The sequence below is a fragment of the Choloepus didactylus genome, chromosome 14, assembly GCF_015220235.1.
Source record: "Choloepus didactylus isolate mChoDid1 chromosome 14, mChoDid1.pri, whole genome shotgun sequence".
Classification (NCBI taxonomy): Eukaryota; Metazoa; Chordata; class Mammalia; order Pilosa; family Megalonychidae; genus Choloepus; species Choloepus didactylus.
The window spans coordinates 55,985,017-56,003,308 of NC_051320.1; the positions used below are offsets into that span (position 1 = coordinate 55,985,017).

Sequence of the window (18,292 nt, forward strand, 5' to 3'; positions counted from 1 at the left end):
ACTTTTCATGTAGGATTTCAGATATTCTTTCCTCTAGTTCACTAATCCTTTCTTCTCCCTCTTCAAATCTGCTGTTGCGTGTCTCCATTGTGTTTTTCATCTCTTCTATTGTGCCTTTCATTCCCATAAGTTCTTCCATTTGTTTTCTCAAACTTTTGAGTTCTTCCTTATGTTCATCCAATATTTTTCTTTATTTCGTTCATCTCTTTTGCCATATCGTCCCTTAACTTTTTGTTTTGTTTTTCGAATTGATTTAGCATGTTTGTTTGAACATCTTTAATTAGTTGTTTCAACTCCTGTATCTCATTTGAGGTATAAGTTTGTTCTTTTGACTAGGCTATATCTTCATTTTTCCTAGTGTGACTTGTAATTTTTTGGTGGTGTCTAGGCATCTAGTTTCCTTGACTAGTTTATTCTAGTGTTTCTCATTGGTTGGCTTTATTCTCTATGTGTTCTTTGGCATTCAGTTCAACTTGTTCTAGACCTCCAGCATAGCTTCTGTTTAACTGATCAGAATTTTTCAACTCTTGTTATTCTTTCCCTGCCTATGTGGAACCCCCCCCCCCTTTTGAGGAGGGTCTCTCCAGATATGACTGACCCCAATCAAATTTTCTCAGACAAGACAGGCCCAGGACTCAGGAGGAGGGTGTAATCAATATCAAGTTTCCCTGAGGATGAGATCCAGAAGATGGTCAGACTTTCCTGTGAGGCCTCTAGACTCTGCTTTTCCTATCCTGCCTTACAGATGTCACTTGTCAACTTACAGCTCACTACTGGCTTAAAGAGGTGCAGTGCCTTTAATTGTCACCAGACCCTGTCCATGCTGGTGGAGGTAGAAGTCAAGCTTAAGCTGTTTCTGTTCCCCCTCCCCCAACCCCCAGCCCTGGTATCTGAATTCTCTGAAGGAGGGCCACCACTGTAGCTGGACCCCACCCCACCTTTTCTTGGGGAAGATACACCCTTTAGGGAATTATTTCCTTCACTTGACTCCTTACTTTGTGTCTGAGACCTATTTTAACCTTGCCTAGGTCATTGCTGACAATTGAAAATGCTTGAGGCTTTTTCTAATGAGCTACTTAGAATAGTTTAAATAAAGAAAAAGAAAGAAAGATAAAAAGTCCCCTTTTCAGAGCCAGTCTATCAACCCAAAGTTTGAGTTGGTACCTGGTTCTATGTGCCCGTTTTCTTGGGGCACAGCCCTTTTCCAGTATTCTGAGGTTGGCTGACTCTAAAAGCCTCTGTTTTCATTTATTTATTTATTTATTTATTTTTCCATCAGCCCCACCTCCTCTCTGCTGGGAGAGACATCACGGTTCCTTTCCTGCTTGCTCCAGTTTTATCTGTGCTTGTAGCTTGTATTCAGTTGTCCAAATTTGTTAATTAAAACCGCAATTGAAGCTTGTTCAAGCTACCTTCCCTTGCTCCTGGTAGAGATTGCTTCTTTTCCCCACAAGGTAGTTTTCCAACTCAGCCTGCTGTGCCAGTGGGGGAGGAGCACCAGCCTCTGCCATTTGGGGGCTTTACTTACAGTTCTATGCTGCAGTTTCATGCCTTCCATTCCAGACTGGTGTACCATATGTATCCAATCACAGATGTCCCCCAAACAGTTGTTCCAGACAGTTCCTGGCTATTTACTAGCTGCTCTCGAGGACCAACTAAATTCCACACCTCCCTGTGCTGCCCTCTTGCCCTGCCCTCCTGCATGAACTTTTGAAGCTCTTACAATCTGTGAAAAGTAGACTAAGTTCGTACAGTACTGTTCTAGACAAACTGTGCTTATAGACTTACTAATGTGACCTGAGAACTAAACTCTGTAAAATCTTCCTTCCACTTTCTGAAGGAAGATATATATATATATATGTATATATAATGTTGCTTGTGGTTTCAGAGAAGTTTGTCTCAGATTGTTCAAGTGAACACACAAGGTGAAGAGGATATCTGATGGATTATTCATTCAGTGCAGCCTCCCCTGTGCAGGCAGGGTAATGTCAGACTGGTCCAACTCTAGTGTCATTCTCTCTTCTTGTTGCTCTCCAGCAGTGGAGAATCACTCTTGTGAGTGCCTTTTCTAATAGGGGAACAAACTTTTCTTATCCTCTTCTTCTGAAGAGTCATATAGTTGAAGAACTAAAGTGGCATAACACGGTGGTTAAGGGAACTCAGATGACCACTTTCCAATCTTGGACAAGATTCTTCAACTCTCCTACCTCAGTTTCCTCGATATGATGAGGATATAAGAGTATCTGCCTCCTAGAGCTGCTGTGAGGATCGACAACAGGCTGAAAGTCAGGATCTGATGGTGTCCAAAAGAACAGGCAGTGGTGTAGACTGTCTGGGTTTGAATCCTGGCTCTACCATTTACTAGCTTGTGGCCTTGGGCATGTTGCTTAAAATTTCTGTTGTGTCTACAGGATTTTCTCTTCTGTAAAAGGGGAAGAGAAATAATACCTCCTTCAGAGATTGTAATGAGGGTTAAAATGAGTTCCATATGTAATATGCTTAGTGCCTGGCCTGTGGGATGTACTCAGTGTCTGACACCCTTATTATTACTATTACATGTACTTTCCTTTTCTGGTTTCTAGCCAATATATCATTTCCTTGTATTAATCTGTAATTATTTTAATTAATTGACACTTTTTGTGACTTTTCCATCTCCATCTTCAGTTCCTTTTCTGTATGTAGTAAATCCAAAGCACTGATATCCTTATCTTTCCTATATTTGGGTACTACATTAAATACATTCATAGCATTCCAAATCAACTTTTAAAACAATAGCCAGGTAGAGTCTAAGTTCTTTTTGTTAATTCTTTTGCATTCATACCCTTAATCTAGTAAAATTTACTCTCAAAGTATTTATTCCCTCTTCCTACTGACTACATACCTGTTTCCTTTAATTAAATTCCTTAAGTTACATCACTTTGATTATTTCCTGAGTTACATCTATTTTAGATTACAAACTGATTTGCATCTGATAATACAATAACAACTTAATAAAGGATGTTATTATTAGTTCCATTTTTTTTCACACTAGGAAATTGTCCCCAAGAAGTAAAAAACAAAAATGTGTTTGATATTTGAGGTTAACTGAACTGTTTTTTTTTAGGATATTTATGGGTATATAAATTCTCACATGACCTCAAAGCGTGAATGAACTTGAAACCTCTTAACTAGATATTTAAGCATCTGTACATATTGCTTCTATGTGTATTTTATGTGTTAGTAGAATTGTATTTTATTACTTTTGATGATGCAAGGTATAATTGTTTTATTTACAGCTTTAGCTGAGTTTTTCTGTATTCCCATGTTCTCTTTAAGACTACTTAGTGCCGATAAATGTTTCTTTTATAGGAGCATATCAGTGCTTCCCACTGTTGCTGCATATAACAATCGAGCTCAAGCAGAAATCAAATTACAGAATTGGAATAGTGCTTTTCAGGATTGTGAAAAGGTCTTGGAGTTAGAGCCTGGAAACATAAAGGGTAAAAAATATTCATAGGATGCTTTTAAATTAACAGCAGGATCTGTTAAAACCCATTTTTAGACCCTCACTACATATACACTAAAAACATTTCAAATAAACTTGAATTTCTACTGGTGAGTAACCATCTTCATAAAATTACTTTTAATTTTAAGTCCTATTCAGAATTTAAGTCCCTGATTATTTGCATTGAAGTAGCTAACAATTCCAGAAGATTGAATAGAATGTGTATGTGTGTTCAAAGAAATATCTCAAGCTTGCATTCAAATTCTTTTTATCCAAAAAATTAAGTATATTTTAATATGAATATTTTCTGATATTTACTGTTCTAATAAAATAATAAGCTCACATTGGATCTCTAGAACCTTCTCCCAGCTACTCTATGGGCATTTCCACCTAGGTATCCATTGATATTTTAAATTAAAGTCCAAAGCTGAGTACTACTTTCCACCAAAACCTGCACTCTGCCCTCGATTTCTTGTCTCAGTGACTGCACTTCCTTGCCATGGTCCAAGCCTGAAGCAGGCCAGTCAGACTCCACTCTCCTCCTTTTATATTATCAAGAAGAACTGTTGAAGAAGGAATATCACAAATTGTAATAGACACATTATATTTGTTTAAACACTTACTGACTTCAAAGAAATGTAAACTTTTTTTTCCACATGTGCCTGCATGGATGTGTGAGGGTGGCACCTGATGCATTAGCCCTGACCATCATTGTCACCTATCTCCCTCCTTTCCCTTGTACATTCTTCTTGTGCCTGTATTTTGTGCCATCTGGTCTCCATCACAGAGTATGGGCAGGTGTCCAGCTTTAGGCAGCTGCCTGGTGAGGGTTTTGTGATCTGATGGACCATACCACCTCTGGACCAGGCACTATGCCAAGAGCTTTACATTTATTAACTCCATTGGTTTTTCGCAACAGTCTCCTGGTGGTGCAAATATTATTATTTCACCCATTTTACAAAGAAGGAAACTGAGGTACAAGGAGATTATGCAACCCACGAAGGTGCACAGCTAACAAATGACAGGGCCAGGACTCAAAACCAGATGACAGATGCCAGAGCCAACATTCAATCACTATGCTTTGCTTTTGCCACTAGAATGGCATTATATTTTGCTTCTTCCTTGTTTGAGTAATTTCTTAAACATCAGACTCTAACTGTTAAAAAACAAATTTGTCAGGGCCAAGTCTAGTGATGAGTATGGCCATTAAACATTAAATGTTTGCTTAAGTGAATAACTTCCTCTTCAAATCTTTATTTTTAACTAAAAAGATAATTGTTTTAAGTGCAATTTGCTATCTTTGATTAGATACTAGAATAGAAAAAGGGGAAAGAGCCGGGGCTGCCAGAGTGCCAGGGTGAGGGGTGAGGGGAGGGGATTCTGGGGGGTGCAGTTGCCTGATGCAGCCCCCTCTGTTTACCTCGGTATCATTTTATACATGTGTAACAACATGAAAATGAGTGTACTTAAGCCTTTGCATAATTACATCCTAAACTATTCTGTGCTACTTATATTCTTCTGCTTGAAAAATAAGTTGTAACTAAAATGCTATATGTTGAAAAATGTAACTTCTTTATTTTGGTAAATTTTCAGCTCTTCTGCGTCGTGCCACCACATATAAACATCAAAACAAGCTCCAGGAAGCTATCGAAGATTTGAGTAAAGTACTGGTTGTTGAACCTGATAATGAGTTGGCCAAGGTAAGTACAGTTTATCTTAAAATGATACTGTCATCATGATATCAATCTTGCTGAATAAATTGTGCTGAGGATCAGGTCATAGTTTTAAAAAGTAAATATATCCCAGGCACCCCAAAATGTTAACATCTATTTGAAGTGGAAGAAAGAAGACTCTTAAAAATTGTCCAAAACTGTAAACCTACCTCTGAAGGACACATATTTAATTCTTCCCTTTCCTGTAGTGTTGTAGACCATGGTTTTCTCTGCGCTTTTCTCAGTTTGTTATGCAGAAGTGGTACAGAAGTTTGCTAGCTTCTTCAAAAGATAATTGAATTAAATGCAATATGGTATCTTGATTAGATACTGGAATAGAAAAATGTCATTGGTAGAGAGACTGGTGAAATTCTAATAAAGTTTGTAGTTTAGTTAATAGAATTGTTTTGACAAATGAACCATGGTTATATAAGATGGTAGCATTAGGGGAAGCTGGGTGGAGGTATATGGGCACTCTCTGTATTATCTATCTACAGAATTAGGTTCCAAGGCCACAGAAGAGTGTTTCTCTGTGTAACCTGCATGGTGAACACAGCATTGTTGACAGCATGTGCTACCTGACCAAGCAGACTGGCTCAGCTCTGCCCTGAGGGGGATCTGTATTAAGGCCTAAAAAGTAGAGATGAAGAGTCAAGAGCTGTGAAGGGTCTGAGGTTTTACTCTATTTGTAAATTAACAAGCTCGGCTGGCAGATGATGTGAGACCCCTGCATCAGTGACAAGGGACTTTACTACTCATAGCATAGCAAGCAGATAAGCTTCATGATGACATCAGTTTGCCTTAACCCCAAGTTCCACAGGGACGATGCAGAGTGGCCCACATGGATGCCACACACTCATGGGGTTGTGTCACAGCCAAGGAACCCCAAACCTTAGGAACCCCTCATCTTTTATAATGGGCTATAGGCAAACTTGCCCAACCTGTGTCCCGAGAGGGACACTATCTTTATTATGCTGGAGAGCAAACATATCTGCCCTCTCTCCGAGGAGAGATACCATCTCTTTGTTTTCAAGGCTGCTCGCAGTACAAACCATTGCCTACTGGAAAGATAGTCCAGGACAAAGGGCATCAGTGCCTCTGCTGGCAAAATGTCTAGAAATGTGAAAACCTGTAGAGAATTGTCTTAGAACAATAACTAGTCACTGAGTTTCCACAGACATCTATTGGTCTGTTGGTTATGCTTCAAGTTTTTTACAGTGGACATGAATGATTATATTCAGACAGCAATAAAGTTGTCTTCATTTTGAAAAGAAAAAAATAGTTCAACATAAAAGCCTTATCTTAATTATCTTTATTCACTTTTTAACATCCTCATATTCTTGCCTGACAGTATGGTTACATTTTTTATTAAAGGAAAACATTTTCTTTAATATGGTAATCATGTTGCAGAAAATCTTGTCAGAAGTTGAAAGAGATCTGAAAAATGCTGAGCCTGCATCTAAGATTCAAACCAAAGGGAAAAGGATGGTTATTCAGGAAGTAGAAAACTCTGAAGATGAAGATGGAAAGGATGGTGGAAGAAAACATGCAGACGGCAGTGGAGATGAGAGTAAATCATCTTTTATATTCTGGTTATGCAAAAAACTATCTTTTTATTTGATGAACTGGCTCATTTTTCTGTTTGTACAGAAATTCTTAGTCTACCAAGCTTTTTCTATCTTTACCCTGTAAATCCATAAGCAAATTTGACTTACCGTTTTTTTAATGCAGCTTTCTTTGGTGCATCACCCAACCCCATTTTTCTTCTTAACCTGGTACCTCTTCCTAGTGCTCAATTTAATTCCTAAATTATAACCTTTAAATGTAAATTGCTATGTCTACGTGGCATCCACCATTTACAAGTAAACCATAAATATTTCTCTTAAATGATTACTTTGTCTTTATCTGCTTGGTTGCAAATAAATGTGTGGGTTTAAAAGGGAATATGGGTAGTCCCATTTATATGCTTAATATATGTTAGAAAATTATTATTCATGCCTCTCAAAATTGTTTTAAAAATATACAGAAAACCTTAGTATAATTTCGTGTTTTAAATAATATTAAACAAAAGAACCTATGCTAGATAAAGCTGCTGCTTCATAATGTAAAGCAATGTAGGTTACGTCAGCTTTGAGGGGAAAGATCTGCCTACTCACTTTACTGGGGCCATGGAGGGGGTCCTTTCCCCTCTCTTGAAAACCCCTGAGCAACTAGGGGAAAATGTCAAATATGAAAATCATTCACAAGTAAAAATCAACTTTTAAGTAATTTACAGAATATTTTAATTTTGAGAGAGAAATATAAAATGTTCAATTCACTCAACTTTAAAAATAAAGAACAAGAGTATAAGGTTATATTTTTAATTAACAAATCTATAATGTAAAATATTCAATCCCAATTAAAATATGATTGGTTAAGATAGGATAAAGACAAAGGGACAGAAAGGAGGAAGAGAAAGAGAAAAAGGAGACAAAGCAAGTGTGCACTAGTGGGAGAGAGAGCTGGGAAGGGAAGAGAGCGCATTTAAAGGATGAAAAAGGGAAAAATTAAAGACTTTTTCAAGGATTGAGGCTAACTATACATCCAGATTTTAAATAAATTCTGGCAACAAATATTCTTTTTTTGGGGTTTATATTCAGCTTAAGATAGCCAAATATCTTACAGTTAAAGGAAATCATTTAAAATCTTATCTGGAACAAGATGAAATATAAACTATATTAATTACTACTTTGTTATTATTTTTAACATTTGCAGTAAAATTGACTGTTTTTAACATATGTAAATTTCATTTAACCACAACCACAATGAGGATACAGAACAATTCCATCTCCCTCCAAAACTCCTTCTTGCTATCCCTTTTAGCCAAACTCTTCCCTTACCCTAGTCCATGGCAACCACTGACCTGTTCTCTGTTCTATAGTTTTGCTTTTTCTAAAGTGTCATATAAATGGAATCAGAGAGTATGTAACTTTTCGAGACTAACTTCCTTCACTCAGCATGGTGTCTTTGAAATTCATTCATATAATTGCATGTATCAGTAGTTCATTTCTTTTTATTGGTGAGTAGTATTCCATTGTATGGATGTATCATAGTTTATTTATCCATTCACCTATTGAAGGACATTGGGAGTTATAAATGGAGCTGCTGTAAACCTTCATGTGCAGGGTTTTCATTTCCCTAGGGTAAATATCCAAGAGTTGAATTGCTGGATCATATGGCAAGTGTATGTTTACCTCTATAAGAAATTTCCAAAATGTTTACCAAAAGGGCTGTACCATTTTGCATTCCAGCCAGCAGTGTGTAAACGTTCTAGTTGTTTTGCATCTTTTCAGCATTCAGTGTTGTCAGGTTTTTATTTATTTATTTATTTGTTTGTTTGTTTGTTTGTTTATTTTTATCTATTTATTTTTAATCCATTCTGATAGATGTATATTGGTTTCTCATTGTGGATTTAATTTTCATTTTACTAATGACTAATGATGTTAATATCTTTCTTGTGCTTATTTGCCATCTCTGTATCAATTTTGGTGAAAATATCTGTTCAAATCTTCTGCCCATTTTCTTTTTTTTTTTTTCTCGATCAAAAGTTTTATTGTCTGGCTGTGTGCAGGCGGGCTGAAGCCTGAGAAAATTGCAACAGACATGCTGATTTTCTTTTAATTGGGTTGTTGTTTTCTTACTGTTGAGAGTTCTTTATATATTCTCAATATAAGTCCTTTGTTAAATATGGGATTTGCAAATATTTTCTTCTAGCCTGTGGCTATTTTTATTAATCTTTTAACAGTGTCTTTCACAGAGCAAAGGGCTTTTAAGAATTTTGGTGGAGTCTAGTTTATCAATTTTTTTCTTTTATGGACCATGCTTTTGATGTTATATTTAAGCATGCTTTGCTCAACCCAAAGTTATGAAGATTTTCTCCTATGTTTTCTTTTTAAAAGTTTTATAGTTTTATGTTTTGCCTTTAGGTATGCGATCTATTCTGAGTTAAGTTGTGGGAATTACTTTTTTATTCCTTTGAATTGTCCTTACGTCTTTGTACAAAATCAATTGGCCACATTTTGACTCTATTCAAATAGAGTTGAATGTTGGACTTCCTTGCTGTTCCATTGATTTATATGTCTATCCCTTCACCAATACCACATTGTCTTGATTAATGTAGCTTTATAGTGAGTCTTAAAATCAGGTAATATGGTTCTGCTTCATTCTGCTTTTTCGAAATAGTTTTGGCTATTCCAGTTCTTTCGCCTTTCCATATAAGTGTTTAAATCAATTTGTCTCTGAAGCGAAAAAAAATGCTGGAATTTTGATTGAGCTTGCATTAAATTTATATCAATTTAGGAAGAAATGGCTTTGTAAGTATATTGGTTTTTCATGGATTGGAAAATCCATTTATTTAGGTCTACTTAGGTTTCTTTCATCAGAGTTTTGTAGTTTTTGGCATACCAATCCTACACATGCTTTGTTAGATTTACAGCTAAGTATTTCTTTTTTTTTTTTTTTTAGCTATTATAAATGGTATTTTTTATGTTTTCAGTTTTTAATTGTTCATTCCTAGAATATAGAAATATGATTGATTTTTTTTGAATGTTGACCTTGTAGTTTACAATCTTGCTAAACTCATAAGTTCTAGGATTCTTTTTGTAGATTCCTTGGATTTTTTCTATATACACAATTATGTTGCCTGCAAATAGGGATAGTTTTATTTTTTCATCTCCAATCTGTAAGCTTTTTATTTATTTTTCTTGCTTTATTGCATTGGCTGGGAAGTACAATATTGAATAGAAGTGGTGAGAGTGGATATCCATTTAGTCTGTCACTTTTAAGTTTGTTCCATGCTAGAGTTTTTCATAGGTATACTTTATCAAGTTAAAGAAGTGCCCTTCTGTTTCTAGATGGTTGATAGCTTTGATCTTGAATGGATGTTGAACTTATGGAAATGCTTTTTCTGCCTCAGTTGAATTGATCATGTGGATTTTGTTGTAGTCTGTTCATATATTGGATTACATTGATTGATTTTTGAAGGTTGAGCCAGACTTGCATGCTTCAAATAAACCCTGTTAGTTATTATATATTATTCTTTTCACATTTTGCTGGATTTGATTTGCTAGTATTTTGTTGAGGATTTTCACATATATGTCCATAGAAGATATAGGAATATAGTGGGGTTTTTTTGTTTGTTTGTTTGTTTTTTGTTTTTTTACTATCTGGTTTTGGCATCAGGGCAATGCTGGCCTCATAAAATAAGTTGACATGTGCATGTGCTTCTTCCACTTTTATTTTCTGAAAGACACTATGTATAATTGGTTATTTCTTTTTTGACAGTGTGTGGTAGAATTCACCCATGAAACCATCTTGTCCTAAAGTTTCTATTTTAAACGATTTTTAGGTACAAATTCAATTTCTTTAATATATGTAAGTGTTCAGGTTTTCTGTTTTTCCCTTGGGTAAATTTTGGTAGTTTGGTAGTTTTAAGGAATTGGTCTGTTTCATCCAACTTGTTGAATTTATCTGCATAATGCCTAGTAGATCTGTAGTGATAGCTCCTTTTCCTGATATTGGTAAGATGAGTTTTCTCTTCTTTATTCTTTGTTGGTCTGACTAGAGGTTTATTAATGTTGTCAATCTTTTCACATTGTCAGCTTTTGTTTCACTGATTTTTCTCTGCTATTTTTTTCTGATTTCAATTTCCTTGATTTCTCTTCTTTATCGTTTTCTTCCCTTTCCTCATTTTGGAATTATTTTGCTCCTCTTTTTCTAGTTTCTTAAGATGGAAGCTTAGAATGTTGATTTGAGATTTTCTTCCCCCAATATAAACATTTAATGCTTTAAGTTTCCTTCTTAGCACTACTTTAGCTGCATCCCACACATTTTGATATGCTGTATTTCCATTGTTGAAAATATTTCCTAATTTCTCTCAAAACTTCCTCTTTGACCCATAAGGTATATTTAATTTACAAATATGTTGAGATTTACCAGTTATCATTCTGCTACTGATTTCTAATTTACTTCCATTAAGATCAGAGAATATACTTTGTATTATTTCAGTTCTTTGAAATTTGTTAAGGTTTATTTTATGAGCCAGCATATGTTCTTTCTTGATGAATGCTCCATGTGCCCTTAAAAGGAATGTGTATTCTGCTGTTTTGGGGTATATCAGTTAGTTCCATTTGGTTGATGGTGCTGTTCAGTTCTTTTATTTTTGCTGATCTTCTGTCTACTCTTTTCCTTACTGAGAGAGGAGTGGTGTAGGCTATAGTTGTGGATTTGTCCATTTCTTCTTTTGGTTCTAACAGTTTTTACTCGTGTTTTGAGGCTTTGTTGATAGGTTCCTACACATTTAGGATTGTTATGTCTTGTTGATTAATTGATCCTTTATCTTTATGTAATGTCCCTCTTTATCTCTGGCAATTTTACTTGCTCTTAACTCTACTTTACCTGATATTAATACAGCCACATCTTATTTCTTTTGAAATATTTTCGTGGTATATATTTTTCCTTCCCTTAACTTTTAACTTGAGAGTTAGAATGAGTTTCTTTTATACGGCATTTGGTTGGTTATAATTGGTATACTTACGCCATTTACATTTACTTACTTCCTTTAACTTTTAACTTGAGAGTTAGAATGAGTTTCTTTTATACAGCATTTAGTTGGTTATAATTGGTATACTTATGCCATTTACATTTAATTTACATTTACTGAGATGTTTGTCTATAGTTCTACCACTGAATTATTTGTTTTTCTGTTTATTCTCTCTCTTTTTCATTCCACTGTTTTCTCTTTCCTACTCTCTTTTGGATTATTTGAATATTTAAAATTTTAAGTACTGATTGAATTTTTACCATATTTCTTTTCACATCTTTAGTGATTCTTCTAGGATTTAAACATACACACTTAACTTTTAACATTGTACCAAGAATTACTATTTTACCACTTCAAGTGGAGTGTAGAAACCTCACCAACATATCAGTCTCTTCACCATCCCCCTTTATGTTGTAGTTGTCATGTCTTACATCTACATGTATTGAAAACGCCATCAGTGTTACAATTTTTGCCTTCAACCATTTTCCATAGTTTAAAGAATTTATAAGAAAAATAAGCCATTGTATTTACTCAGATATTTATCATTCCTCTTGCTCCTCCTTCAATCCTGATGGCCCATGTTTCCTTCTGATATCATTTCCCTTCAATCTAAAGAACTTCCTTTATCCTTTCTGTTTTTTTTAAATATTCATTTTATTGAGATGTATTCACATACCACACAGTCATACAAAACCAAGTCGTAGATTCTATTGTTCACAGTACCATTACATAGTTGTACATTCATCACCAAAATCAATCCCTGACACCATCATTACCACACACACAAAAGTAACAAGAATAATAATTAAAGTGAAAAAGAGCAATTAAAGTAAAAAAGAACACTGGGTACCTTTGTCTGTTTGTTTGTTTGTTTCCTTCCCCTATTTTTCTACTCATCCATCCATAAACTAGACAAAGGGGAGTGTGGTCCTTATGGCTTTCCCAATCCCATTGTCACCCCTCATAAGCTACATTTTAATACAATAGTCTTCAAGATTCATGGGTTCTGGGTTGTAGTTTGATAGTTTCAGGTATCCACCACCAGCTACCCCAATTCTTTAGAACCTAAAAAGGGTTGTCTAAATTGTGCGTAAGAGTGCCCACCAGAGTGACCTCTCTGCTCCTTTTGGAATCTCTCTGCCATTGAAGCTTATTTCATTTCCATTCACATCCCCCTTTTGGTCAAGTAGATGTTCTCCATCCCATGATGCCGGGTCTACATTCCTCCCCGGGAGTCATATTCCATGTTGCCAGGGAAATTCACTCCCCTGGGTGTCTGATCCTACATAGGGGGGAGGGCAGTGATTTCACCTTTCAAGTTGGCTTAGGTAGAGAGAGAGGGCCACATCTGAGCAACAAAGAGGCATTCGGGAGGAGGCTCTTAGACACAATTATAGGGAGACCTAGCCTCTCCTTTGCAGCAACAGTCTTCCCAAGGGCAAATCCTGTGGTAGAGGGCTCAACCCATCAAACCACCAGTCCCCTGTGTCTGTGGTCATGTTAGCAACCCTCGCGGTGGGGCAGGCCAATACCCCTGCATTCTCCACCAGCTCCTCAAGGGGGCCCTGCATATTTTTTTCCTTGTTTTTTTTTTTTTAACTTTTTTTTTTTAAATCAACTGTATGAAAAATAAAAAAAATTTAAAAAAATTTAAAAAAACATGCAATAAAAGAACATTTCAAAGAGACCGTAACAAGGGAGTAAGAAAAAGACAACTAACCTAAGCTAACTACTTTACTTCCAACATGTTCCTACTCTACCCCAAGAAAGTAACCTAATATAGCAACATTTCTGTGAACTTGTTCCTACTATACCCATCAGAAATTAACAGACCATAGCCATTCCTGGGCATTCCCAGAACGTTAAATTTACCCACGATAGTTTATCTGTTCTTCTTGGATTATTGTTCCCCCTTCCTTAATTACTCTATCGCTAGTTCCCCTACATTCTACATTATAAACCATTTGTTTTACATTTTTCAAAGTTCACATTAGTAGTAGTATATAATATTTCTCTTTTTGTGCCTGGCTTATTTCGCTCAGCATTATGTCTTCAAGGTTCATCCATGTTGTCATATGTTTCACGACATCGTTCCTTCTTACTGCCGTGTAGTATTCCATCGTGTGTATATACCACATTTTATTCATCCACTCATCTGTTGAAGGGCATTTGGGTTGTTTCCATCTCTTGGCAATTGTGAATAATGCTGCTATGAACATTGGCGTGCAGATATCTGTTCGTGTCACTGCTTTCCGATCTTCCGGGTATATACCGAGAAGTGGAATCACTGGATCGAACGGTAAATCTATATCTAGTTTTCTAAGGAACTGCCAGACTGACTTCCAGAGTGGCTGAACCATTATACAGTCCCACCAACAATGAATAAGAGTTCCAATTTCTCCACATCCCCTCCAGCATTTGTAGTTTCCAGTTTGTTTAATGGCAGCCATTCTAATTGGTGTGAGATGGTATCTCATTGTGGTCTTAATTTGCATCTCTCTAACAGCTAGTGAAGCTGAACATTTTTTCATGTGTTTCTTGGCCATTTGTATTTCCTCTTCAGAGAACTGTCTTTTCATATCTTTTGCCCATTTTATAATTGGGCTGTCTGAACTATCGTCATTGAGTTGTTGGATTTCTTTATATATGCAAGATATCAGTCTTTTGTCAGATATATGGTTTCCAAAAATTGTTTCCCATTGAGTTGGCTGCCTCTTTACCTTTTTGAGAAATTCCTTTGAGGTACAGAAACTTCTAAGCTTGAGGAGTTCCCATTTATCTATTTTTTCTTTTGTTGCTTGTGCTTTGGGTGTAAAGTCTAGGAAGTGGCCACCTAATACAAGGTCTTGAAGATGTTTTCCTACATTATCTTCTAGGAGTTTTATGGTACTATCTTTTATATTGAGATCTTTGATCCATTTTGAGTTAATTTTTGTGTAGGGTGTGGGGTAGGGGTCCTCTTTCATTCTTTTGGATATGGATATCCAACTCTCCCATCCCCATTTGTTGAAAAGACCATTATGACCCAGTTCAGTGACCTTGGTGGCCTTATCAAAGATCAGTAAGCCATAGATCTGGGGGTCTATCTCCGAATTCTCAACTCGATTCCATTGATCTATATGTCTATCTTTGTGCCAGTACCATGCTGTTTTGACAACTGTGGCTTTATAATAAGTTTCAAAATCAGGGAGTGTAAGTCCTCCGACTTTATTTTTCTTTTTTAGAGTGTCTTTAGCAATTTGAGGCATCTTCCCTTTCCAAATAAATTTGATAACTAGCTTTTCCAAGTCTGCAAAGTAGGTTGTTGGAATTTTGATTGGGATTGCATTGAATCTGTAGATGAGTTTGGGTAGAATTGACATCTTAATGACATTTAGCCTTCCTATTCATGAACATGGAATATTTTTCCATCTTTTAAGGTCCCCTTCTATTTCTTTTAGTAGAGTTATGTAGTTTTCTTTGTATAAGTCTTTTATATTTTTGGTTAAGTTTATTCCTAGGTACTTGATTTTTTTAGTTGCTCTTGAAAATGGTATCTTTTTCTTGAGTGTCTCTTCAGTTTGTTCATTTCTAGCATATAGAAACATTACTGACTTGTGCATTAATCTTGTATCCTGCTACTTTGCTAAATTTGTTTATTGGCTCTAGTAGCTGTATCATCGATTTCTAGGGGTTTTCCAGATATAAGATCATATCATCTGCAAACAATGACAGTTGGATGCCTTTTATTTCTTTGTCTTGCCGGATTGCCCTGGCTAGCACTTCCAGCACAATGTTGAATAACAGTGGTGACAGCAGGCATCCTTGTCTTGTTCCTGATCTTAGAGGGAAGGTTTTCAGTCTGTCACCATTGAGTACTATGCTGGCTGTGGGTTTTTCATATATGCTCTTTATCTTATTGAGGAAGTGTGCTGGTTTGAATGTATTGTGACCCCCAAATGCCATTGTCTTTCTAGTTTTGTGGGGCAGACGTTTTGGTGATGGTTGGATTTGCTTGGAATGTGCCCCATCCAGCTGTGGGTAATGATACTGATGAGATGTTCCCATGGAGGCGTGGCCCCGCCCATTCAGGGTAGGCCTTGATCAGTGGAGCTATATAAATGAGCTGACTCAAAGAGAGGAAAGTGAGTGCATCTGTGAGTGATGTTTTGAAGAGGAGCAAGCTTGCTAGAGAGGAAGAGGAGCAAGCTTGCTAGAGAGGAACGTCCTGGGAGAAAGCCGTTTTGAGGCCGGAGCTTTGGAGCAGACGCCAGCTGCCTTCCTAGCTAGCAGAGGTTTTCCGGACACCGTTGGCCATTCTCTGGTGAAGGTACCCAATTGCTGAGGTGTTACCTTGAACGCTTTGTGGCCTTAAGACTGTAACTGTGTAGCGAAATAAACCCCCGTTTTATAAAAGCCTATCCATCTCTGGTGTTTTGCATTCTGCAGCATTAGCAAACTAGAACAGGAAGTTTCCTTCAATTCCTACCTTTTGAAGTGTGTTTATCAAAAAGGGATGTTGGATTTTGTCGAATGCTTTTTCAGCATCTATTGAGATGATCATTTGATTTTTCCCTTTCGATTTGTTAATGTGTTATAATACATTGATTGATTTTCTTATGTTGAACCATCCTTGCATGCCTGGAATGAACCCCACTTGGTCATGGTGTATGATTTTTTTTAATGTGTCTTTGGATTCGATTTGCAAGTATTCTGTTGAGGATTTTGCATCTATATTCATTAGGGAGATTGGCCGGTAGTTTTCCTTTCTTGTAGCATCTTTGCCTGGTTTTGGTATTGGATTGATGTTAGCATCATAAAATGAGTTAGATAGTATTCCGTTTTCTTCAATGTGTTGATAGAGTTTAAGTTAGATTGGTGTCAGTTCTTTTTGGAAAGTTTGGTAGAATTCCCCTGTGAAGCCATCTGGCCCTGGGCATTTATTTGTGGGAAGCTTTTTGATGACTGACTGGATCTCTTTGCTTGTGATTGGTTGGTTGAGGTCTTCTGTTTCTTCTCTGGTCAGTCTAGGTTGTTCATATGTTTCCAGGAAATTGTCCATTTCCTCTGCATTATCCAGTTTGTTGGCATATAGTTGTTCATAGTAGCCTCTTATAATTTTTTTAATTTATTTGGGATCTGCAGTAATGTCAACTTTTTCATTCATTATTTTGTTTATATGGGTCTTCTCTCTTTTTGATTTTGTCAGTTTAGCCAGGGTCTTGTCAATCTTGTTGATCTTCTCAAAGAACCAACTTTTGGTGTTATTTATCCTCTCTATTGTTTTTTTGTTCTCTATGTCATTTATTTCTGCTTTAATCCTTGTTATTTCTTTTCTTCTACTTGGTTTAGGATTGGTTTGCTGTTCATTTTCTAGTTTCTTTAGTTGATCCATTAGTTCTTTGATTTTGGCTCTTTCTTGCTTTTTAATATATGTGTTTAGTGCTATAATTTTTCCCCTCAGTACCGCTTTTGCTGCATCCCATAGGTTTTGGTATGTTGTGTGCTCATTTTCATTCGTCTCTATTTATTTAGCAATTTCTCTTGCTATTTCTTCTTTAACCCACTAGTTGTTTAGGAGTGTGTTGTTTAACCTCCAGGTATTTGTGAATTTTCTAAGTCTCTTAGGGTTATTGACTTCTAATTGTATTCCATTGTGCTCAGAGAATGTGCTTTGAATAACTTCAATCTTTTTAAATTTATTGAGCCTTGTTGTATGTCCCAGCATATGATCTATTCTGGAGAAAGTCCCATGAGCACTAGAGAAGAATGTGTATCCTGGTGATTTGGGATGTAATGTTCTATATATGTCTGTTAAACCCAATTCATTTATCAGATTGTTTAGGTTTTCAATTTCCTTACTGGTCTTCTGTCTGGTTGGTCTATCTATAGGAGAGAGTGATGTGTTGAAGTCTCCCATAATTATTGTGGAAACATCAATTGCTTCCTTTAGTTTTGCCAGTGTTTCTCTCATGTATTTTGTGGCACCTTGATTGGGTGCATAAACATTTATGATTGTTATTTCTTCTTGTTGAATTGCTCCTTTTATTAGTATGTAGTGGCCTTGTCTCTCAAGACATCCCGGCATTTAAAGTCTATTTTATGTGAGATTAATATTGCTACACCTGCTTTCTTTTGGCTGTAGCTTGCATGAAATATTTTTTTCCATCCTTTCACTTTCAATTTCTTTGTGTCCCTGTGTCTAAGATGAGTCTCTTATATGCAACATATTGATGGTTCATTTTTTTTTGATCCATTCTGCGAATCTATATCTTTTAATTGGGGAGTTTAATCCATTTGCATTCAACATTATAACCATGAAGGCATTTCTTGAATCAGCCATCTTATCCTTTGGTTTATGTTTGTCATATATATTTTTCCCTCTCTCTATTAATATCCTTTAATGTACCCATACCGAATCTCTTTAGTACCGAACTTTTCTCCATGTCTCTCTCTCCTTTCTTTGTTTCTCTGTCTGTAGGGCTCCCTTGAGTATCTCTAGTAGGGCAGGTCTCTTGTTAGCAAATCCTCTCAGCA

General features: G+C 36.3%; 1 protein-coding gene across 3 annotated transcripts in view; it reads left to right on the forward strand.

The window, feature by feature from the left end:
- SPAG1 (sperm associated antigen 1) overlaps nt 1-18,292 on the forward strand; it is a 146,334-nt gene that overhangs the window by 79,506 nt on the left and 48,536 nt on the right. For all 3 annotated transcript variants that reach the window (XM_037802947.1, XM_037802946.1, XM_037802945.1), the window contains 3 exons: nt 3,349-3,479; nt 5,078-5,184; nt 6,607-6,766. In XM_037802947.1, the coding sequence (XP_037658875.1) occupies nt 3,349-3,479; nt 5,078-5,184; nt 6,607-6,766 (398 nt within the window). The remainder of the gene's footprint in view (nt 1-3,348; nt 3,480-5,077; nt 5,185-6,606; nt 6,767-18,292) is intronic.